General features: G+C 38.1%; 2 protein-coding genes across 7 annotated transcripts in view; both read right to left on the minus strand.

Annotated features, from left to right (window-relative positions):
- The window catches only part of LOC122993225 (ATP-dependent 6-phosphofructokinase, platelet type-like), a 35,554-nt gene extending 35,293 nt beyond the window's left edge, over positions 1-261 (minus strand). Inside the window, exon 1 of one of the 3 annotated variants that reach the window (XM_044367199.1) lies at positions 30-261. In XM_044367199.1, the coding sequence (XP_044223134.1) occupies positions 30-138 (109 nt within the window). In that variant the 5' untranslated portion in view covers positions 139-261. The remainder of the gene's footprint in view (positions 1-29) is intronic. The other 2 variants (XM_044367200.1, XM_044367198.1) reach the window with 2 other exon arrangements.
- Positions 262-5,964: 5,703 nt separating this feature from the next.
- Positions 5,965-24,786, minus strand: part of LOC122993266 (nuclear receptor coactivator 2-like) — a 66,749-nt gene continuing 47,927 nt past the window's right edge. For 2 of the 4 annotated variants that reach the window (XM_044367270.1, XM_044367271.1), the window contains 12 exons: positions 21,570-21,804; positions 21,264-21,476; positions 20,739-20,942; positions 20,527-20,632; positions 19,883-20,051; positions 18,876-19,196; positions 15,877-15,954; positions 14,450-14,891; positions 13,387-13,630; positions 12,236-12,401; positions 11,818-11,892; positions 5,965-11,005 (listed from right to left, as the gene is read on the minus strand). In XM_044367270.1, coding sequence (XP_044223205.1) covers positions 10,994-11,005; positions 11,818-11,892; positions 12,236-12,401; positions 13,387-13,630; positions 14,450-14,891; positions 15,877-15,954; positions 18,876-19,196; positions 19,883-20,051; positions 20,527-20,632; positions 20,739-20,942; positions 21,264-21,476; positions 21,570-21,804 — 2,265 coding nt within the window. In that variant the 3' untranslated portion in view covers positions 5,965-10,993. The remainder of the gene's footprint in view (positions 11,006-11,817; positions 11,893-12,235; positions 12,402-13,386; positions 13,631-14,449; positions 14,892-15,876; positions 15,955-18,875; positions 19,197-19,882; positions 20,052-20,526; positions 20,633-20,738; positions 20,943-21,263; positions 21,477-21,569; positions 21,805-24,786) is intronic. The other 2 variants (XM_044367272.1, XM_044367273.1) reach the window with 2 other exon arrangements.

Below are 24,786 nucleotides of genomic sequence, written 5' to 3' on the forward strand. Positions count from 1 at the left end.
TAATGGAACCCCGACCCCTGAAGCGTTACCTTGGGCATCTCCTCCGCTGGTCAGCACTGCGATGGATTTACCAGCGCCGGACAGATTCTCGAAAAACTTCCGAGTGTCCTGCCGCTTCGGTGCCGCCGCTCCAGCCATCTCTGTCCCCCGGTGTCTGTCACCTGTGCGTACGGCTAAATAAGTAGTAATAATTCAGCCAGTCGGCAGTCACACTGACGGGTATATGAGTCGTGAGAGGCGCTGTAGTATTGACCGCAGTGGTGACCGCCCTCCCTCCTCACGTACACACCCCCCTTCACCAAAGATCGTGGATTACGGAGGATGAGCCACTACATGGAAAATCTGGGAGAGCAGTCGAAACAGATATGTAAAGCATAAAGAACTACAACAGCATATATAGTGAGGTCCAAAAGTCTGACACCACTAATCAAGATATTTATTTCTATTTTGCATTTGTCTGAGCCATTTTTTTAAACATGAATAATAAGGTACAATATAGTTTATATTTTAGACTATAGTTTTCCCCAATTGAGGGTTTTTGAGTAGTGCTGAATCATACAAATACTTGGGAATTAGGCTTGACAGCAGGCGATCATTCAATACTCATATTCAGCATTTTACTAAGAAATTAAAAATCAAACTTGGTGTCTTGTATAGAATTAGAGGTTGTCTTCTTCTTCCAACCTTAAAACTATTGTGCAGTCAACCTTCATGTCTGTCCTGTGACTATAGAGATATTCTGTACTTTCATGCTGCCCCATCAACACTTCAGCAGTTAAACTCTGTGTATTTTATTGCATTACGCTTCATCACAAATGACAAATTTCATACTCGTCATTGTTCTCTGTATCACACGGTTGGATGAACTTCCTCATGTTATTTAACTATAAAGCTTCCACACTACCTTACATAACTACAGCACACGATGCAGTAACTACTTCACCTTAGATATCCTTTATGTACGTAGCACTGGTTTCAGGCACCTTTTCAATGGAATAAACTGCAAACTGTCCCCAAACTTGAGTCTTACATTCCTCTTGGAGATTTTAAAGCTTTACTATCTGATGTTTTTTATTATTCTTGTAACTGTTTCTGTCTGCTGATTGTGTTCTCGTCTTATGAATGTTTCTTGTTCTCAGGTTCTACTTGGAAAATAGATCTTAATCTCGATGAGTTTGCCTGATTAAATAAGAATTAAATAAACATTTAAAAGAAATCGGGAGTCCTTGCTTTTCTTTGGTCTTCAAATAGTTCTTGCAAAGCTTTGAGGTGTGTTTAGTGTCATTAACCTGCTGCAGTATGAATTCTTCTCCACAAAGATGCAAACCAGAGGGTATAACATGTCTTGGAGAATAGAGTGGTACTTCTTCTCTTGGTCAGGGTGTAGTTTGTTCAAGCAGGTGTCCAACTCCAGAGTAGGCAAAACAGACTTGAATATTCCCACCACTATGTTTCACTGCTGGTTTGATACACTGCAGTGTCGTTCTCTCTCCTGTTCATCTCCTTACATCCACCCTTCTGTTACCGCCATGAATGTCAAGCTTGGATTCATCAATAAATCAGACTCTTTTACAGTCATCCACTGTGAAATGTTGGTATTTCTTAACCCAACCAAAGTGTTTGGCCTTGTTTCCCCTCCTGAGAAGTGATTTAGAAACTGCTACTCATCCTCTGAGATAACTACAAGACAGCTTTCTTTTGACAGTACTTTTGCTGATTGGAGTCTTGTGTTCTTTATTTAGCAAATTCTGTATCTGTGATGAAGTTGTTTATCTATCTATAAGGGAACTAAGCTTGATGTATTGATCTTCTGATGGTGTGGTCACGTTTGGTCTGTCTGACTTTGCTTTGGATACAACTGATCGTTTTGATCGAACTCAGTGTTTTAGAGCTCCACACACTGTCCCCTTAGAAACCTTTAGTTCAGCCATGATGTGACGCTGAGAAAGACCCTCTTTTCTTAGAATAACCATTTGACTTCTGACACTTCTTCATAAACAAAGATCTGCTGGAAACTTGAGGCTTGAGTAGATCAAATCCAACTGAGTGAATACATGATTCAATGGAAGGGATACAACTCAAAGAAAACTGACTTTTTGAATAAAGGAATTAAGTTGGTCAATGCCACAAATGTGAAGAATCTTAAATATATCTTCTTCATTTTACATGTTACATGTTACAACTTCTTGCATTTTCAAATATTTCTGAATTCTCAAACTTTCTGATCATTTCCAGGTTTATTTTTGGACCCCGCTGTATATTAATGAATATAGATTGCCATGAAACTTGGTAAACATATTCATGTTGCCCTCAGGATCAATTATAATCACATTGGTGCCTCTGTAGCGCCATCATTAAGTCAACATTTCAAATTGTTGAGCAGTTAAGTTTATGACTACATCTCTTGTGGTGCAGGGTATCTGAAGGTCTGGAAAAGTCTTAAAAAGCATTGATTTAGGTTTCCCAAAAAAACCTTAAATTTCATTCACAAAGGTCTTAAATAAGTAATGTTAACTTGGCTGGAAAATCCCCAATTCTATTGTTCCAGACATTAAATGAATTAGTTATTTTTTAATTAGTTAATCTATTCAATCATTCATCCGTTCTTTCTCTGCTGCTTATCCTGGTCATGATTAACAAGTAATTGTATACTGTATAATGTAGTTATGTATTTGGGAATGACTGTTCTATACTGTCAGGAAGTAATGGGTAAAAACTGCATCTGAAAGTCTCAAATTAAATTTGGTGAAGCCTGCGACCCTGCTGGTAAACATTATCCTTACTTAGCATCAGCATAGTCACTAGTGAGCATGTTAGCATGCTAATGTTAACATTTAATTAAGTACAGCCTCACTGAGCCAGATTTAAAAAATGAATGATAAGCTACAATATAATTTATATTTTAGACTATAGTTTTCCCCAGTTGAGGGAGCAAATGCAACCCCATAGATAACTGAACCATAATCAAACTTTAGCTTTTCGTTAGTCTATGCTTTAAAAAAATCAAAGTCTTTAAAAGTAAAATCAAAGTTAATGAGTAGAGTGTTCTATGTTGAGCCATGTTTTGCTATTTTTTAACCAGCTAATATTTTTCAGTGTTTGAAAAAAGCAGCAGAGTGAGATGTCTCATGTTTCCTTTCGGGTTTGTGAAAAATGACAGCTGAATCCTCCAATCAGCGTCCAGATGACGTACAGCGCAAGTAAATTCCAACCAATCAGGACCGAGCTCATTGTCGTTCAGTCAGGTAATAGTAATACAGCTCCATCAACAATTCACAAGTTTCTGTAGTGAGAGTTTAACTGAAAAAATGTACATAATGCGATACAAAGAGATTTAAGTTTCATATTAAATTATTTCATTGCAGCAACACAGAACTGAACACAGACACAAAAACATCAGATACTCCTAAAATATTTCTATGGTGACCTACAGCATCTCTGTTTTTCCATTTGTATTTCTTATATCATACTTTCCTATATCAAGTTTTGATATTTTGATGATACCTTTTCAAACTTATGACTGTATTATTTTAACTCTATAAGCCATAAGTTAGACAGAGCTCATGACCTTTTATGAAGTTCATGACCTTGAGCAATTGTTTGCGTGCTGCAAACTTAATATCAATCTTTTCAAGCCCTGTATGGTATTACATATTTATTGGTCAGCACTTGTTCTGTTTCTCAATATTATATTCATGACAAAAAGGTTTATTTAAGAGAACATTGGTATAGTTTTCATATCTGCGCTGGCAGACAGCGGCGTTGCGTTGTGATTAGATTGTAAAGGCCATTCAGAGGACATCAGGTACTGAACCAGGTTCACGTTTCTCTCTGCAGAATAGAGAAGAGCTTTAGCAAAGCTCCTTAAATGTGTCCTTCTGTCAAATATGGTGAATCATCCTGACTGAAGACATTTTGCTACTCCTCACTTCTCCAAATGACAGTTCAGAAGTCGAAATGAGGAACTTCTTCACCACGACGTGAATCTGGGCGTGTCATTAAAAAACTGTAGCTTTTATTATTTTACAGAGGATACAAGCTAATGAAATGGTACAACTGTGACATATTTGGTGTGAATATAAATGTGATATGGCTTCAGTAAAGCCTGTGTGACATTGTCATGAAGTGTTGTCAATCTGCAGAGTGCAGAGAAGAAGAAAGGTCTAAATTAGTGCAGCAGAGGTCAATATATCCTGACTGTTAGTCCCTAGAACTGGTAAAGCTTCAAAAACAGTGGATCCTACACTTCCCATAATGCAATTCATGTAGCGTTAGACCCTCCTGGTAACACCCACCTCTTTCAAACTCTGCACCACCAGTTTATAACTCAGGCTTTCTGTTAAAAATGTGTGTTCTCCATGCAGAAACTGAGATCACCGAGGTTATTTTCTCAGAATTATGAAATCTACAGTGACAGAGTGAAATAAAACACAAGCAAATGAAGAAACACTTTCACCAATCTCACGACACATGCGCAGCATAAAGAAACACACTGCAAATACAGATAACAGAAGTAAATACAGGAACGTCTCAAGGTGTTACTGCTCATAATATGCATACCATGCATATCATGTATAAATAATATAAACTGTATGTATTCATAACAAGTCTTGCAGCAGGTAAAATGAAACACACTAAGACTCAGAAAACAGTGTTAAAAGATCATTTCATTTATTTATTTCCTGCTGAACAAAAGTTTTTATGTGTTTGATGGAAGATTTGATGCATGTCTGAGCTTTTAGAGAATCCAACACACACTTTATTTATTAAAGTTTGAATCTGATTTCACTGCCCAGAGTGAAATCAGAGGTCTGAAATTAGGCTAAACAAAGCAAACAAACAACAACAAACAAGGAAACAGACGTCAATAATACATTTAAACAAGGCTCAATGTGAAAATCCAAATTATTAAGGGACGAAACCATAAAATGTAGTTCGTAAAGAGAGTCTTAATAGTTACACAGGACATCACACAACACTACTTGTGAAAAACTAGTATAAACTGTGTTCTGTCGTACGTATAATACACATCAGGTCAGTTAACAGTCCAGCAACAAATTATATGTTGAGAACTGAGCTGTACAACTGTCGTCTGTCTGGAATCTGCTCCCAACACACATCAGACACATCAAAGGTACATATTCTATGAAAAAGTCACTAATACTGATGAATCTCATATTAGTTATTGCGATTTTGGAAGCTTTTTTGATTATTTTATCATTTTATTTCTTTTTGTTTAATTTTTGTTATTAATGTAAGTTTGTCTTGTCTAGCTTTTATATCTATCAAATTACTTAACTTATTTTCTGATCTTCATATTTGGCTCTTTAAAGTTGTTTTATTGAGCAATGTGATTTTAAATTTTTTGTTTTTATAGTTGCTGTGGATCCCAGAAAGACTAACAAACACTCTGTGGAGGCTGATTGGGATCTAAATAAAGAATATAAAAGGAAAAAAGAAATTGTGCTAAATAATCCTGTCATAAATTTTGTAGAGGTATTTTTAAGACTAAAACTTAATATTATAGCTGCATTTGTTATAATTCTCTCACTAAAATCCCCTTAAGGATGATCAATGTGATAATATAGACATATTTCAGGAACATTCAGAGGGGAAATGATGGAAAGTGTTGAGAAAAAAAACAGACAAATGACAGAATACGTGCATAGTAATCTTAGATTCCTGGAAAATGTCGCCTCCTGCTGCTGAAAAGTGAGAATTGCACAGAAGCAGAACTGCTCAGTCACTGTCGAGAGCATTTTACCAGATCAGATTTACTACTTTATTGGAGGATAATGCTCTTTTCATTCTCTTTTAGGAACAGCATGCAGTCGGTGTCAGGTCTGCAGTATATTATGGCTCCTGGAAATGAAATAAAAGCAGCAGTAACACAGCACAAAAACAGCACACTAGAACAAGAGGCGAGTTTACATCCCAGTGAATGAAATAAGAAGACAGAGGCAGTCCCGCTCAATAAAAATAATTTATTTACAGTGGCATGAATCATAAATTAACAAGCAGCAATTGGCAAAAGCAACATTAGAGTCGACAGCTTGCATAAAGTGTGTGAACGTCCGGACTTTTGCATAATAAAACACTCACACGCTGAATAAACTGTATGTACTGGACTTTGTCACCGCTGAGATATTTAATATGAACACCACAGCATGGAGTATTAATATTTTTTTAAAAAAAAGAAAAAAAACAATCTTTTGAACTGCAAACAGTGATCTTCGAACACCTACGCTCTTCCCTCTGCTTTGACATATTGCTCTGATTTAACATTGTAATGTGAAACACTTAAAATGGTAAAACTGGTCACAAAAGAAACTCAGGAACAACATTTCACAAAGGCCCTATCCTAGTGTATCTAACTTCAGAAATTATTTGATTTTAAACAGGGGCAATTAGTATGTTTTTGATTATATAATTAAAAAAAAAAAGATTTCTGTGGAGTCATTTTAAAGACTCTATAATCAAATACAAATGCTGAACATAGTGGCTTTAAATAAGAAAATCAAAACGAGGAAAAGTGACAATTTTAGAAAGTCAAATGTGAACAATGAAGCTCAAAGTTACGTATAAATTACAAAGCTGAAATTACTGTGTATCCTGGACTTTACACTCAATATATTCACAATAATCGGTTTATTTATTTATATCGGTACAGACAAAGATGTACCTGTTGCACCAAATATCGAAAACTATCAAGTTCTGATTCCTGATTTAAGAAAAAATTTAATTTAAAAAAAAAAATTCAAATTTAGACTATTTTAGTTACGGCTACACAATTTAACACTGAGAACTTTGGCTTCTTTTGGTAAATTTTAAAAACAAGTTTGAAGAAAACATATCTATATTTCTCAAATAAAAAGGTATTAGGGGTTAAAAAATTAAAATTTTTGTGGTAGGTATTGAAACTGTTGCAGAGAAGTTGAACCCCCTCCTCTAGTGGTTTTATATTTTCAAATTTCAAAAATACTGAACTTTATGAGCGTTGTATGTTGACGTCGCTGACAGGCCGCAGTAGCTCGAGGTGCTAAAATAGCATCTGGAGTCACACTGATGTTGCTGTAAAATCCCTACTGGTCACCAATAGAGGTTCAGATTCCTTAATGCCCCTTTAAAAACAACAGACACTGTACTATTGAGGAAGAATCTCCCTCATACATTAATACACTGTAATTACAATGACATTTGCACTTTGATTACCAAATGCTAACACAGTATGATTGTGAACTTTCCATGAGTCACCACATGGGAGAAAAATACAAAAAAAAAAAATCCTGGTCGTCTAATTACTACACCGATGAAGGGCTAAAACACTCACTCAGCAGTATGTGACACATATATATATATAATACACCTGTAAACAGTTACAGTTAAACACCAGACAGAGAATCATAGATCTAAGGCATTATGCTATGTCTTTAGCATCTTAAGGTACTTACATGAATTACAGTATTTTGTAAAATGATAAAATATCCATCTATGAATTACGAAAATTCTTCAATATACTGTATGTGTACGCTGTATCGGTCAAAAATCACGAGGAAATCATTCACTTTCATCTAAAACATTTTGGAGTTACTGTACATGAGCGTTTACATCTGCTCTTGATTGCGTTAAACCGTTGCAGAGAGTTTGACATTCAGAATAATTTCCATGGCTTACAATTTCTCTTAAGAGGTTTTTCCTCGTAAAATCTTTGGGATTTTACAAAATATTAGCATCTAGTGGAGTATAATTTACTGCACTAAAAGCTGAAAAAACCAAAGGAAAATGTGATTTTAGATCATTTATGTACAGTCATACAACCTGCAATAAAAAAAAATCCTTGAAATTCACTGGGTTAGGATCAATGCTAAATATTTTAAAAGAAAAAATGAATTTCAGTGTTTCATTTTGCAGTCAGTTTACATTTTTCATATTCAAGTAATGCCACATCTTTGCTACAGTATGTGTTTAACTCACTTACGGACCATCTGAAGTAGAGAAAAAGGGGGGGCCTGAAAAACACACGTTGCCTGTCGCAGTCAGTTTTGTTCACATTTTAAAAGCTTATATGAAACAGCACATAAATGAATAGCGAGAGCACCTTTCATATTGATTTGATGAAATTATTCCCAGAATGTAAAAAGGTCCAGTCTGTCTACGTCTACATAACTTTGGATGTAACTGTTTTGAGTCTCCTGCTCAGCTGACCTGCCTAATAATCTGTTTTTAGGACCAGGTCAGACTAAATTCTTGAACACATCACCTGGAGAGTACTAAAGAACTCTCTTGTCATTCAAAGATCACCACAAGTTCCAACACAAGACTGTTTTTTGACAGTAATGCACTGTTGAATTGTCCATAAGCGAGACGCAGAGCTTCAGCTGAATGCCTGTAACACAAGAGGTACTCCTGCAGACGAGTACATCACAACCTTAAAGTGTCATTTTAAAATGAATCGCAGTAGCATGGAGTTGTATTAGTTATACACACATTCTTTAGAGGCAAAGCTGCTATGAAGGCAGAAATAATCTCATTGGCAAAATCTCAGTGAGTGGAGCAAACAAACGAACGTCCTGGCTAAATTAGATTGGACTGACTCAATAACACAACTGCTTTGAGCTAATGCTAATGTCGGCATGCATACATATATAACATGCTCACTGTGACAATGTTGTTAAGAAAGTAATGCTTACAAATGGCCACCATCTATTTTTAGCCTGTTAGCATGCTAACATTTGTTAATTAGCACGTAACACAGTTAAGGCTGATGGGAATGTTTTGCAGGTATTTGGTCATAAACAAAAGTATTAGACAAACTGAACTTTTGAACTGATGGTAAAAAGTCAGAGAATCATTTAAGTTGTTACAAATAATCCTGTTAAGAACACAAATATCTGCACCAGACTAAATGGAAATACATCCAATAGTTGTGAAGATGTTTCACTCTGAACCAAAGTGGTGGACCAACCAATATCGCTGTTGCTAAAACCTTGTGGCTAAAGCAAGGCTAAAAAACAAGAGGTAAGGACAGAAAAAGGAAATATTATGAAGTGTAGCGTTCTGCTACTAACCGGAAAGCTTCAAGCTAGCATTACTGATGCTAGGTTTGCTATTTAGCATAGCTATATCTAGTGAGGAAAGCTTGTTAGCTAGCTTACTGACTCTCCAAAGTCATTAATTGGTGTTTAAGCATTTTGTTCACATTTCAACCACCTTTTTGCCATCTAAGTAAGCCAATTAGTTGACTTGTCCTCTGAAAAAAGTTATTTTGCTCCGTCCACTAAGATTTAATTCAACCAATGAGATATTTTCTGCTTTCTGAGAAATGTTTGTTGGACTAAAACTCCAAACGGCTGCTTTGCAATACCACTTAGGGGAAAAAAAAAAAAGTATAATAAATCTAAGTATTTACACTATCTATACACATTCACCTTCATTCAAAAAGAAATTAAATAAGATACAGCTCCCCTGTTACTACAGCAGTTGAAATATATTCATTTTCAAATCGACATCAAAATTTACCATTTTGAGAGATTAAAGATAGCCTTAATTTTTGTGTTATACAAAGAATTTCTAAAACGTCTTCAAAACTATAAATACCTTTAAAATATTTTCATAAACCTTCTCATTTGACAGTCAGGCTCTAAAACAGAACCGTAAAAGATAAAATTCAGAGGTTTCATTTATGCTTGTCAACAATTCACTTCTCTAATATCCGCAACTGTGACATAATTTCAGTTTTCAGACACTCACACATGCACACACACACATATATAAATTTACTCTATCACAATATACACTGTTTCAGAGACTTGAGAGGATTAAAGTTGTGTGTTTTCAGTGGGAAAACTTTAGTAATACATTCATCTGACCAGAGCACATACTGCGCATTTATGTATCACAACCGATGGGAAGGTTTTACTGCAACACGATGATTTATATATCGTGATGAAAAAAATACACTACATAAACCTGGTAACTGTCTGAAAGGTGCTAAATGTAGCATTCTGTGTCTCAAAACGTACAGTACAGTACAGTAAGTCCACGCATTTTTATCTTAAAGACACTTGCCCCTGATTCTAATGTTTTGATATATTACTTTTAGCATCGGTTTCTTATTTTATAGAGCAAGAAAACATAATAAATTAACAGCTCTTGATAAAAATCCAGTGTGAATTCAGACCAGCTACAGACATAATTTGTGAAATGATGCAATTAATAAAAGTCAAAAATGCTACACAGGATACCTTTTAAAATTCTCTCACTCACTGTATTTGATTCTACGTGGGTTAAATCTTTAATTTCACCAATAATCTGGTGTGCATGATGATAACATGTGTACCAGTGTATTTGAATACTTTATCGTAAATTCTCAAATAGAGGGGAGAGCCTTTATTTGCCTCAACTGAAGCAAAATCCAAGGCTATTTGGAGACAAACCTGTATGAAAATAATGCTGCGGGAATGTAGATTATACTGTATTAGTGCAGGTACTGGTCATTTTATATGATACCCCAGCCTACAGCCAGCTGAATACCAGGTTTCGTTTGAGAATTTGTGGAATATAGTTGATAGATTAATATGTTCCGTCACTAAGAATGACAGCATCAGCTACAGTAAACAGCTAAAATGTCCCATAGGTATCCAGTAAAATCTGGAATCAGTTTTTTTTTGTTGTTTTTTTTTTTTAAACTTCTTTCTTCATGTTGTGCATTCGTTGTCACGGTGGTACAGATGGCAGTTTCCCTATAATTGCATAAAATGTTAAATCAGAGTGGACTGAGCCACAATGAAAGTGAATGCAGTTCAGAAGGTTTTACATGTCTTGGTTGTCCTCTCTCTGACTGGTGTGGTAGAGGGAGCAGAGTGTCCGTCACGTGTCGCACTCCCCCCCCCCCACAAAAACTCCTCGATGCTTCTCGATGAGCCGAGCTGAGGCGGCGTCAGTATTTTTGCTTGGGCTCATGTGTTAAACATTGTCTCAACTGCAGCTGACGTCAGCAAAAATTCTACAAAAAGACACAAAATAGGAATTAATAAGGGATTTTTATCAAAAAACTAACAGTCTCAAAGTTATTGTAGTAACAGCGTGCACTTTTAAGCCCTCGTTCTCTTTTGTGATATGTTAAATTTAAAGAGCGTTTAAAAATTAACTTTGAACATCTTCTTTTAAAGTTTCTCAGATGGCTGATTTGTAGGCTCTTCACATTTTGATGGCTTTTGTTCAATAAAGATGTCTTTAATGTTTGTTAATGTTCCTATTTTCTCTTGCAGGACAAAAAAAGAAGACTTTTTCTATGAACACTGTGTATCATTAGGTCTTGGAAGTAATTTGAATTACTCCTATAAACGATTACCTGCAGAAACATCTCCAGCATCAATTTTCAGTGATACAGATGTAAATGTAATTTGGTTTAACTGATAAATCTAGCGTAACATTAATTCAACATGAAAACAAATAAGGATCTAAAACGGAGCCCTGAGGTACACCATGTTTACAGCAGCTCATGACCAGCTGCAGGTGCAAGGAACAGGTAGCCAAAATTAAACATCCCTGTATGATCCTATAATTAATTTGACAACTTGATAGCTTAGCCTTGTATTGAATTAATATGTAAAAGACAATTGTACTAACTAACACACACAGGATCAGTGTTTTTATGACAGATACAGATCAATATAGCATATATATAAATGACTGTGGGCATAAAGGAGCAGTCAGCAGTACAGAAACTGTTTTTTAACATTTTAAAACACTTACAGTTGTCTGTATAATTACATAAACATGTGTACACAGTGTAAAAGTGAATGTTTTACTTACAGAATTGTCTTCGCCCTCTTGTGTCAGCATGTCGATTCCTGCCAGCTGCTCCAGGATAAGACTGCCGTCATTCACCTGCACCAGAAAAGTCACAACGAACATAAACACAGCTGCTAGAACTATTATTATTTCTCCTGCATACTGAGGATAATTATTATAAAGGAAATGACTTGACACAGTTCAGAGTTGATTTTCCTGACACAAAGCACACAAGAACGATTTTCCATTTACTTCCTCTTCCTCTCTCTTGCTGAAGAATAACTCTAAAGCAGGTGAAAGGTGAATCTAAAACACCAGCATAGTAATGTGAAGATAAAGTAAATATAAAAACATAAATCAAATGATTAAAATGAACATTAATCATGGCCTCTAAGACGTTTATGTGTTCACATGAAACAGGAAGTAGCTAGCAGCTCACCTGCTCTGTGTTCATGGAGGTCATAGAGCTTCTCTGTCCTGACATCTGGTTCATGTTGCCGCCGTTGCTCGCCATGGCAACTCCCAGGTTCATGTTGTTGTTGCCGTTGTACATCCCTCCGTTGGGCTGCGTGGGGTACTGGGACTGGGACTGTTGAGGGTACACACTGGAAGGAGGCGAGTTCAGTCAGTCAGTGGGCAAGTAAAATATTCAGGGGAAGGAGGTGTTGGTGTGATCACTTACTGGTAAAAAACAACTTATGTGTATGTTCTATATATTTATATGGCTTTATTGCAAGAAAAGATGTTAGTTTTTTGTAGAATGTAAACCAGTGGTGGAATAAATCCAAGCACAGTCCTGTACTTAAGTACAATTTTGAGGTACTTGAACTTTACTTGAGTATTTTCATTTTATGCTACTTTGTTCTTCTACTCCTCTACATTTCTGAGGAAGATGCCTCACAACATTTATGTCACACCTATCGTTACCAGCTACTTCTCAGATCAATATTTTATACATAAAATGATCAGTTTATAAAATATTCATCATTATAGATTAGATTACCCAAACATATAAATTGTTAATTAGCTCTACCTTGACATTAAAGTGCTGCTTACACATACATGTCAATTAATCAGTATTAATATTCCAATAATGTATACAGTATATTATAATTATAACAATCTAAATTTTGCATAATAAGTACTTTTACTTTTAATACACATAGTACATTTTACAGCCAATATTTATGTAATTTTACTTAACCCTAACCCTAAGATTTTGAATGCAGGACTTTTACTTGTAATGGAGTATTTTTTTCTACTTTACTTAGTAAAATATCTCAGTAATTCTTCCACTACTGATGTAAACTTACAGCTAAGCAGAGAAATACAGTATTTTATCATTACGCTACATAGTAAATCCAAATTCACCCAGATTTTTGTTATTTCGTTTTTTTATATTAAAAATGAACACTGAAAATAATTATCTCCATACATCCTCTCAACTTTTTTTCATATATTTTATATTTAACATAATTGTTGGATTTACATGTACAAGCCTTCAGTTTTGACATACAAGATATTCTAGCGCTGAAATATGTTTACATTAATTTATTTAACTGATAAATAAATGTATTTAACTGTTTCTACCTGTTGCTGGTGGAGATGTTGGCATTTTGGGGCCATCCGTTAAGCTCTGTACTGGGCTGGTAGCCGGGGGGTCCTCCCTGGTTCGGGCCCTGGGGCTGGGTTTGGGGTTGGCCCTGGCTCTGTTGCAGCATGGGGCTCTGACCCTGCCCCATCCTGGGGGACAGCAGGGGGCTCTGGGGGGTCGCAGCCCCGCACGGGAAGCCTGACACTGGATCCTGGTGCTGTTGCTGCTGCTGGCTCATTCCTGGAGATTTTGAAGTAAATGAAAGAATAATAAGCTGGATGTGTGATAACCAGAGTAGAAAGTGACTGAGCACAAGTTAATCTATTCCAACTCTACTATCAGATCCTTAAGATCAAACATTATTATATGGAGATCTTACAAAAATTAACATAGTAACACTGGATTCAAGATTACTGGGAAATTAGAATGATCTTGTCTTTATGACAGAAGAGGGAATGAGGAGAAGACAGCGCTGACATTTAAAAAAATTCAAAATCTAGGCTTTACATCAAGTTCTTGGTCCAAGACCAACAAATAACAACCTCAACATAATCAATTCAGACAAGAGCCAATGTGTCCAGTTGAAAAAAGTACAAAAGACTTGAAAAACTGTCTGAAAAAGTACCAGAAGAATCAAATTCTTTGGTTAAATTAGATAAAATTACAGTAACAAACTTAAATCATTGACAAAAGACATGAACTCAATAAATGGAAAGAAGTGCAGAGACAGAGAAGATTTCTGGTTCACCAGTACCACCACCACCACCACAGCTATTTCCCCACACAGTTACCATCTGTGATCTATTAGTCTTCTAATTGATTTATGATAAAGAAAGAAACAGGATGGAGTGTTAATCTGAGTGATTTTGATTTTCACACAAAAATAAATCAAATTAAACATCCAAATAACAACCATAGCCTTAAAAAATGTGAATAATATTAATTATGACAATCAAAGATGATTATATTTGATCACCACCACCACAGAAAAACAGAAAAAGCGACTTCCATGAAGCACACAGACCATCGTGACGCCGCCACTGTGCTCTAATAATATACCTGAACCGCTGAACTGGAAGGCACTGTGCTGTGATGGTGGACTCATTACCCCGCTGTACTGCCCGCCTACATTTCCCATCATGCCCTGGCTAGCCAGATGATGGCTGGGGGAGAGAGGGGAGGAGAAGGGGCTGGAGGAGGCAGGATGAGGAGGAGGAGGTGGAGGAGGAGAGGGCAGGCCGGTACCGTAGCTGGAGGCCGGGTAGGGGAACTGCTGCGGGTTGCCCTGCGGGAGACGCGGGTTGGTGCCGCCCATGGGCATCGGCGTAGGGGCGGCGCCCCCGCTGGGCATGTTAGGTGGCATGTTGATGCCCTGGGTCCGCATCATCATGGCACGCTGCTGGTGCACGTGTTGTTGCTGCTGCTGCTGTTGGCGTTGGCGTAGGTGGTTGCTGAGGTACTCCCGCTGACGCTGGGCCAGCATCTGGGCGTTGAGGGTTCCCTGGAAGAGGAAACACGGTGAGGTGACGCTCACTATTTACCAAAACAACCAGGAACCACCATCAGGGCTTTTGTGTTGCAGGGTATTCTATCTACTATCACTGAAGATGTAAATGAGCCCAGCTGCAGTTGAGTTGATTTGAATAAGAGCATAATAATAATAATAATAAAGTTTTTTATAGCACCTTTCAAAACCGATGTTAGTGCTTTACACACAACAAACAATAACACCAGAGATACAGGAAGCGCTTTACATAAACATAAGATAAAAATCTAAAAAGCGCAGTGCATACAACATAATATGATGTCACACATGTTCATTGGTTAACTGATAAAAAAAGAGTTTTATGAAGTGATTTAAAAGAAGATAAAGTGATTTGGTTCATCTGCTCCTGCACATTTCAGGAGTGCAAAATCAAGTGTTATATTTCCATAAAGTGATCATGGAACCATTTCTAAGGTTTTTTCTCCTTGTAAATGATTGCAAGGAAACAACCAACTAACAAACAAATATAAATACATTTAAAAACAAATGCATCAAGATATTACTTAACACAGTAATAAGACCGTCACAATCATTCTAATAATGTATAAAACATTTATTAACAATACGTTAACAACATAATATAAAGCGTGATTAATGATTATACAGTTCATGCCTCTGTAACAAGGCCTTAACATGAACTATATCTGATTATCTAAATTCAGTTCGACAGGCTTTCCACCGTGACAAGCGTACAATTATAGAGGAAACACTTAATATGTAATACGCTTTATGCTTGAATGTTGAAAGATCTACCAGGGAAAACATCTCTGATCTGCTCAACCTCGGACCAACGCAAAAAACCTTCCTTCAGTGTTCATATCTGCCTCACAGAGGTGTCATCTAAACTGTGATGGAGTGTATAACGGTGTTAACAAGTGAGGTGGAGTGAGACACAGAGAGGGAGAAACATACATATATACATATAAACATATAGACTGACCTGGTTTGGTACATTAGACCTTAGAGGTAGATTCATATTGGACACTCCGCTCATCTGGTTCACCATTGGCTGACGGTTCTACATCGGAAACAGAGACAGAGTAATGAATTCATTAATCACAAAATCCAAAATTGTGGACGGCGACATCCACTCAAACATCCAAAACACATTCAGTTTCTAAAACATCACCTACACATGTTAACTTACACATGTTGAAAGACTTTAAATTAGTCCATTAATCTGGTAGTTTCCTCCACCTTTAATACGGTGAAATCATTTATCACACAAATAAATTCTAATGTGTGAATCAGTGAACATTATGCTCACAAAATGATGCCTTAAATCAAAGCTAAAGAGATCTAAATGCATTTAAAGTTAAATATTTCACTTCTGCAGCACTAAAACTGTCACTGTTCAGAGTTTGTTAAACTCTTATGTGGCCATTGATGCTAAAAAAGGTTTGAAGTGAAGATAAATATGTCCATTAAATGACATTATATTGATGATATTTTGAATCTTAACTGCATTGTTTGCTTTAGAACTGTTTTAAGTGTAAGTTAATGTAGATTTATGCAACAGGAAGATTTTCTTAATTACGAAGCGTTAACACCTTCATCACAATGACTCATTTATATACTTCCAGATTGCAGGAAGTTATTTAAAGTTTAGTAAAGTAAAGACTTCACTGTCTTCCCACTATCACGGACAGAAACGTAAGGAGGAGGTGACAAACGTTCTGACTCATATCTGAACTCTCTGCTATTTTAGTTAATATACACACACAGGCTGTTTTCACCTCCGTCTTCCACCAGATGGCAGTTTAGACCTAAAAATCTTTAAATAAGAGTCGTTCGGGGGAGAAAAAGGTCCCTTTTGTGATAATGATTTTAATTTAAAAGTCAAGGATAAAGCACCTTAAGGTGAACAAGGCTGCATTAAGGAGGTCCTGAGAGACGAAAGACATAGATATGAACCAACCATGAAACATAAAAACTCTGAGGGGGGAAATAATACAGTGAATATAAAAATAAAAGAAATCAAACCTCTCATCCCTTATATCTCTATTACATACATCACCTGCACAAATAAATGAAAATAAATCAAAAGAACTAACAATTAATAGAGCAAATAAAATGTAGTATATCAATATAAGCAGAGATAAGAACAATTGTACAAAGAAGCCAAACGTATGAGCTACTAAAGGTAAAAACAACAAGTATCTAAAGATAAATACAAACACACGTGGAAACAAATAACAGAATGTAAAAGGACATACAATCAAGAACAGGAACATTATATGGAAATGAGCTTTTCAGAGAGACAGACAAGTGTGTTAACAGCCCATCAGTCACATCAGGTACAGTCTGTGTATGCAATCATCTTTATGAGTGTGAATGTGTGGGTGTGTATGTGTGTATGTGTGTGTGTGTGTGTGTGTGCAGTACATGTCGTGTGTTCATCGTTTCGTGTCTCAGCAGCGGGGAACTGCTGATGAAGGCAGAAAGCTGAAACATTTAGTCCTTTCTGGCCGCTGCTGTTTAGCTTAAACTCGGTGAACCCTGTTGGCCCCGCTAGTCTGCTCTGTTGCATCGAGCGTAATAAGAAATTGTGTATGTTTACAAAGTGTCGCTGGCGCTGTGTGAAAAGAGACCGCTTTTGTTTTTTGTTTTTTTTTTTTTTTTAATTGGAGGGTTTAATAAGAGACACGGAGTCTTTTTTCATGGTAATGAGGTTTTGCGGTTGAATAAGGATGAAACGGGTGTGAAGTGTCGAGATCCGTCGTTAGATTTTCTAAAAAAATAATGTTTGTACTTACGAGGAGAAGAAGAAAAGCTTTGAATATTTGATGGTACCTAAGAATTAAATGAGGTTAATTAATATCTGATTTACTATATACTATATAAACTGACTGAATTACCACAGTCCATAAAAATGAAGCTCTAAATTGAGGGGTTTTTGTTGTTTTTTTTCACCAAGAATTAATCTAAGGTATTATATATATATTGCTATTAGCAGGACAAACTAAACACAGAGATAGCAAAATCACAAAGTGAAGCAACAGCAAGTCACTGCTCTTAAATACAAAAAAAGCTCAAATGTGAGGCGCTTGTGTGGCTTGGGGGTTGGGACGTCGGCCACGGAGCGTGCTGTTGTTCTCTCCCTTGTTTCCTGTCGTTTCTCTGCTGTCTGTAATGAAGGCTGAAAATACCCCGAAAACATACTTTCCTTTACCTCTTCCTCTAGATCACTGATGAGGTTGTGAAGTGTTTTAAAAATGTTGACGATTATGTCACGTTTAAAGCTGCGATGATTAGTTACTGAAATGATGATTAATCGTTTGGGGTCATTCTTAACCAAAAAAAATGTAAAAATTCTGTGGTTCCAACTTCTTAAATGTGAATATTTTCTGTTTTCTATTCAGTAAACTCATCATCTTTGAGTTGTGGACTGCTGGTCAGGACTAAAGAAGACATTTGAGGACGTCATCTTGGGCTTTTGGTAACAGCAATCGACATTTTTCACCATTTTATAGACCAAACAACTAATCAATTATTAGAGAAAATACTTGACTTGACAGATAAACCAATAATGAAAATAATCGTTATTTGCAGCCAAAGTCATGTTGGCACTTGGGATCTTCAAAGCGTAAACTCGTCTGGTGCAGCTTTCCTTTGACAAATACTTAAAAAAAAACAAAACTGAACACATATGAACAAAACTTGTCTAACAGCTTTTATAACTTTAAAAGTTCTTTTCATGGACGCAAAGTTTTGACAACGCTGACCTGTGAGGAAATGGAGAGAACCAGAGTCAAACACGTAGAAGTTGTCATTTTAACTGTATCACACCTTCTACACACCCACATCCGTTGTTAGCAGATGCACGATCAACAAGTCACCAACACTGTGACCGAGCATCCAGCACCACCTACAGTATTATGTTAGGACACACCAATGAATATTACTTTGTCACGTTCTGTGTGTGACTGAGCCACGTACCAGCTGGGCCTGGAGTCTGTGCTGCAGCTGGAGCCTCAGGTTGTTAGGCTGTGGGGGGACCACAGGGTTAGGCCCCCCCGGCCTCATCCCGGCTGGTCTGGGCCCTACACCCCCAGGCATCCTCATCATTGGCGGGTAGCCGGCGTGTGGCATTCTCTGCGGCCCCATATGGCCGCCCATAGAGGGTCCGTGGTACCCGCCGTCTGGAGGCAGGCCGCCATAGCCTGGCTGACCGCCGTAGTGTTGGCTGTACAGGGGAGGCTTCATACCGGCTGCTGGGTCAGCGGAGCCGAGGTACTGGTCCTGGTCTGACATAGGGCCCTGAATGAGAGGAGATGGGATATGAAAATTGTTTCCAAGTTGTAACTCTGTATATGTAGAGTTTATCCTCAACATTTTCCCTTGTTTCCTCTGTTGTTTCATATGTAAATGATCAGTATTAACACAACTGCAGTATTACATCTCAGTATTTATCAAGTCAGATGGAGCGACTCACTGATGTCACCTCTAACAATTACACTAATACTAAAGATATACAAATATTTTATTATTCTGGTTTTCTCAACTTAACTATTCAGATTTTATATTTGCAATATCCCAAATCCACACTCTCTCATTCAAGGGAATGGGAAGGCACGTCCAAACTTTTGACTGGTACTGTATGTATATTTATATATGTATATAAATAAATAAATAAACAAATAAGGCAATACATATCAGTCCATAAACTTTTGATCTTTTATTGCCTCCTCGACAAAATAAAAAAAAAAAAAAAAAATCAACTCTGGTCGACTCTGCCTGTTTTTTCTTACAATTTTATTTCTAAAATGCTCCTTAAAAAGGCATAAAAACTTAATAATATACGATATATTTAATAATACACATAAAATGCACTAAAGAATACGATAAAAAAAGGGGAAAAGTCCACGAACAGTCTACAAAAACACATTTTCTAATTCACTATCCACCAGCCAGGTCTTTCATAAGGTCAGCTTGGAGGTGCTCACCTGTCCAGCCAGCGTGGGGATTCCCAGCATCTTGTCGATCTCCTCCAGACCCTCGTAGTCCTTCAGCACTGAGCACAGCTGGTTGAGCAGGGTTCCTTCGTCCGGTGGGCCCTCGGGTCCCGTGCTGCAGCACCCCATCCTGTCCTCTTGTGGGACGCCGTACGGTGGCCTGAAAATGACAACTCAAGTGTCACAGTTTTGTGTGTTTATATTATAAGATCTGGATACCGGAGTCCAAGTGTTCTAGCTTCCAGGGCGCCTTGTGCGGTCTACTGCACATGCTCATTAGTGTTTCTCTGGCTGGCCCGGCCCATGCGTTCCCAATTGGCCCATAGATTTTACATTGGGACGACATCATGCTCTTTAAAAATCACTTTTCTTGGCTCTGGAAAAATTTTACAAATACAAAACCTTCATGGATTAATAATTCACGATACAAGGAGTAATAATTGACCCCGTTAGCAGTTTGAGGTGTCCTGTCTAAAGTTTTACAGACGACTGTTTTATAACCTTTTGGGCTATACGGGATTTTTTTCGCTGTAGTGCCTCGAAACTGGCAGCAAGACCAACGGTTGGACTGTATCCAGCTCTCTTAACACATCCATGTATATACACAAAACTATGGAAATAAACGAGTCCCCTACCTGTTTTGGTTTCCATAGTGATCCATCATCATTCTGTCTGGCCATGGAGCGGTCTGATTAGGTGGTGCGTGCTGCTGAGGGTAGGTGGGGTTTGTCATTTCCATCTCTGATGGGTCAAATGCAAGAAAAAAGGAATATTAAACAAAATGTGAACAAAATGTCATTAATGTCTCCATCTATCTTCATCATCATCATCATCATTTTCCTCTCACCATTGCCCATCATCTGTATATTGACCATGGCTCTGGATCCAGGCGGACCGTTGCCTCTCATGGGAAGCGAAGCGTTCATGTTGGGGATCATGCGACCGGGACCGACCCCTTGACCCATCACTGGCCCCGGAGCGCCTCCTACAGGCCCCTGGGGGCCCCAACCCTGCTGCATTGAACCCCGCACTGGCCCACTACTCAACATGCCTGGTAATGGGAGAGCAGAATTAGTCAGATAATTACAATACATTTATTAATACAGAATCTTAAAATCATTTTTTTTTTAATTCTATGTATTTTTCTATTGATCCACCAGGATTTGACTATTTACGTCTGCCTTAAATAAAACACCATGTTTGATTTCTTACAATAAAAACATTTTTCTTGGAAATAAAACACATGTGACCTAAACTGCTGTGCAGTCAGATACACATAAAAGATCATGTATTTATTCTAAAAACTGCACCAGAACTACAACACGATATTTGTAAGCAGGATGCTGCAGAGCTACTTCTTGTCCGTCCTCACCTGCGTTGGCCATTGCAGCCTGGTTAGCCATGCTTGTGTGAGTTCCCATCATGCTTTGGTGCTGTTGCAGTAAAGGGTAAGGGCTGTTGTTCCTGTGCTGAGGAGGGAAGGGCCTGGCGGCGTTGGGGTTGGGGCCCATACTTCCCTCCAGAGACATGCTCCTGACTGGAGCGCCTCGGACCGGCTGGTTTGGCCTGACACCATTAAAGCCTGCTGGGAGGATAAAAGGATTTTGTTCCATTTTAAACATTTTTAAAGAGCCAGAAATCATCAAATTCTCTCTCCAGACGCTGGACGCGGACGTACCTGCGGGGCCGATGGGAGGGAAGGTTCGGTGCTGGTTGGGAGGGCTGCTGCTGCTGCTGCTGTCCGTCATCTGCAAGATGTCGCTCATGATGGTCTGTTTGTCCACAGAGGAGCCAGGCGGCACAGAAGAGGAGGATGAAGAGGAGGCTGTACCCCTGGATGGCGGCTGGCCGGGGAACAGCTGCGGCTGGCCGCCATTCTGCAAGTCCTCCAGCAGGTCATCCAGCTCACTGGTCTGAAATCAGCCAAGAAAAGGAAGAAACAGGATTTAGAAGACAGATAGTAAAGATAGTATCTGTGGAAATGTCCTGTTTCAATAGCATTTAAAGTCTTGTCTGCTGAAATCCATTTCTAGAAATCCAGTTTTTTAATTTTTGAAAATGTGGGTTTCATGGTTTCCCCAAAAGTTTTGATCCAGGCATAGCACTGTGTATGACTTCAACACCATATGTTTCTTATAAACACAAATCCATACACGTCAAAGATTTTTTAAAGCACATAAAGCACCATCACAACCAGACAGAACTTTCTATTTTACTGTTAGAGAAAATCTTGGCCTTTAAAGCAGTTTTTGATGGAAAGATTATAAGATGATTGAACTGAACAAAGAATCCTGGAAGCTTTCAGTTCAGATAGAAACATCAGAAACATCTTTAGTACAAGAGTGTTTCAACAAGATTTGCTTTCCTAACGTTTTTTTCATGTAAAATATGCATTAAAAGTACAAAAGCAGAAACTGATGTAGAGTGAGACAAAAAAAACCACAAAATGTGAAACTAAACATTCATAAAATGATGTGAAAGCTGATATTCACTTCTGATGACAACTTTGAAAGAAACTGAAACCCCCCCTCAGTATTGCAGTGTAATTTAACCCACGCACACACACACACACACACATACACACACACACACACACACACACACACACACACGCACACACACACGGTTTCCTCAGGCCGTTTGGCTGATGAATAGAGGAGGAGCTAAAAATAAACTGCCATCGCTAATGAGGTCATGTGTGATGTACAGTAAGACACACAGTTACAGCTCTGTTTAGCCAGAGCGCGCGCACACACACACACACACACACACACACACACACACACACACACACACACGCACATAATGAACACAACATAGATGGTGAGGGGCATGTTCCCCCAAACATTTCAAAATCCAGTTTTTGTCGGCTGTTAAGATCCTACAACGTCGCTACTGCAGAGCTACCATTTGCTTGTCTGTTTCTGGATCCGTTCCTGTATCTTTAACTGGATTAAACTTTGTCGTACGAGGAAAGTGCGAGCACAAGGAGCACAGCTTGAGATAGCAGTAAAAGCTAACGTTAGCCCAGGCGGTGTGGAAACACCTCAGCTGAGTCTTGCTTGTGCTTTATACTTGTGAGTGTAAACTTAAAGTACAGTAACAGCGAGTGCATACTGAACATCATCATGTTACACAGATTCAAGTATTATGTCTGATACAGTAACAGTTAGCTAACAGTTTTCACACTAAATGCAACAAACTTCGACTAAATTTCACTGTAAAGAGGAACGGAGAAAAAGTTTTTACACCTCTTCCCTTCTTCCCTACTCGAGTAAAACGTTTTAAGATTGGCAGAAAATATCAGAGAGGATGTGGATATCAGTTTTTAAAATGTATACTATGTTTAACATAATGCAAATTCTAAATGTCATATAGTCCTTAGCTAGCTAGTTTAGTTTTTAGGATGGGTAATACGGTAAGTAATGCTCTTTATCCTGCTCTATTAGTGTGGAAACTGCATGTACAAGCTTGATATATAACATAAAGTGATGCTCAGTAAGGTCAGAGCACTCATAATACATAAATAATACACAGTGTTAGAGACATCTCCATCTGGCCACCAGAGAAAGTGTAGAAACATGTACACACTATGAAATGTATGTGCACGGTCGTACACAAACGCTAATTTAATTCTAATCTAATTTCCATGTATTGTAATTGTGCACAAAAGCCGCTATATAGAGTGTCATTTGATCTGTGCGTGCACACAGGAACACAAACACATAAAAGCATACCTACGCTCTCTAGAGACGTGTTGACTTTCTGTTTGTCAGCTACATTGTTTTTTTTTTGTTTTGTCTTTCTCTTTCCCGTTATGCTCCTCCTTCAATGGGTTGAACATACGTCAAAAAAAAAAAAGCACCAAAACCTCACCTGATCATACAAACTATAATCCCGACCCATGATGACAGCCTCTGAATGGTTTTCCTCCCCTCCGGCAGCGGCCTCTGCGACCTTTGGTCGGGTGACCTTCGTCTCCGAGGCTGCCACATTTCTGAACCTCAGCCCTCTTCCTTCAGCCCTCTCCTGGAACTAACTCCAACTATGTCAATGTAACCGCACTCGCACTTTAAATCCACAACAACAACTCTAAACTGGCTACACTTTGCTGTTTTCTTTTGTAGCCATTTTGTTGCTTTATTGGCCAGCTTACGATAGAGAACTGGACAGGAAATACATGGGGAGAGAGGGCTATAACATGATTGTTCACTGAGACTCCGGCCTGCTGTGCAGTAACATATACTTCCCCGCCAAACCATAGAATTTCTCTCTTTTTCTGGGAGTAAGTTACATGACCTCAAATACCATCATCAGCTCCATTTACATCCATAGTAGATGCACGTTCACCAAGGTGGGTAGAAGTTGACCCGTGTTCGACTTCATGTTGGGAGGATCACAGAAAAAATACAACTTTTTCTTTCACTTATTTTCTTTGGATAACCCACAGACCTTGTTGTGATTTATGGAGCTGTTCACTTCCAGAGTAACTGTGGTGCTAAAAGCCTCACAAACCAAACCTCATTCACATCATTTGGGTGGAGGCAGAGCTCTCAGAAGACAAATAAAACCAAACTATCTGCATGTCCATACCGCTAAAAGTAAGTTTTTGTAGCTACAGAACTAGAAATAATTGCTGTATAATGCTTGTTCTATATGTTTGAGTCCTTCACTGTTTCATTTCACCTTGAATGTTAATTCAGCTTGGGGGACCACTGAAGTTTATTCACCTCCTCTTCCTCTCTTCTACTCCCAGCTCCTTCTGTCTAAGCCTTCTCATCATCCTCCTCTCTTTTATAGTGTTTCTGCAACTCTCTGCTGCTCACTTTTCTCTGCGGAGGATAGATCTTCCTTCTACACTCCATCTCCCTCCTCACTCTTTACCTTCTCAAATT

This window comes from Thunnus albacares, chromosome 12 (assembly GCF_914725855.1).
Source record: "Thunnus albacares chromosome 12, fThuAlb1.1, whole genome shotgun sequence".
In the NCBI taxonomy this organism is placed as follows: Eukaryota; Metazoa; Chordata; class Actinopteri; order Scombriformes; family Scombridae; genus Thunnus; species Thunnus albacares.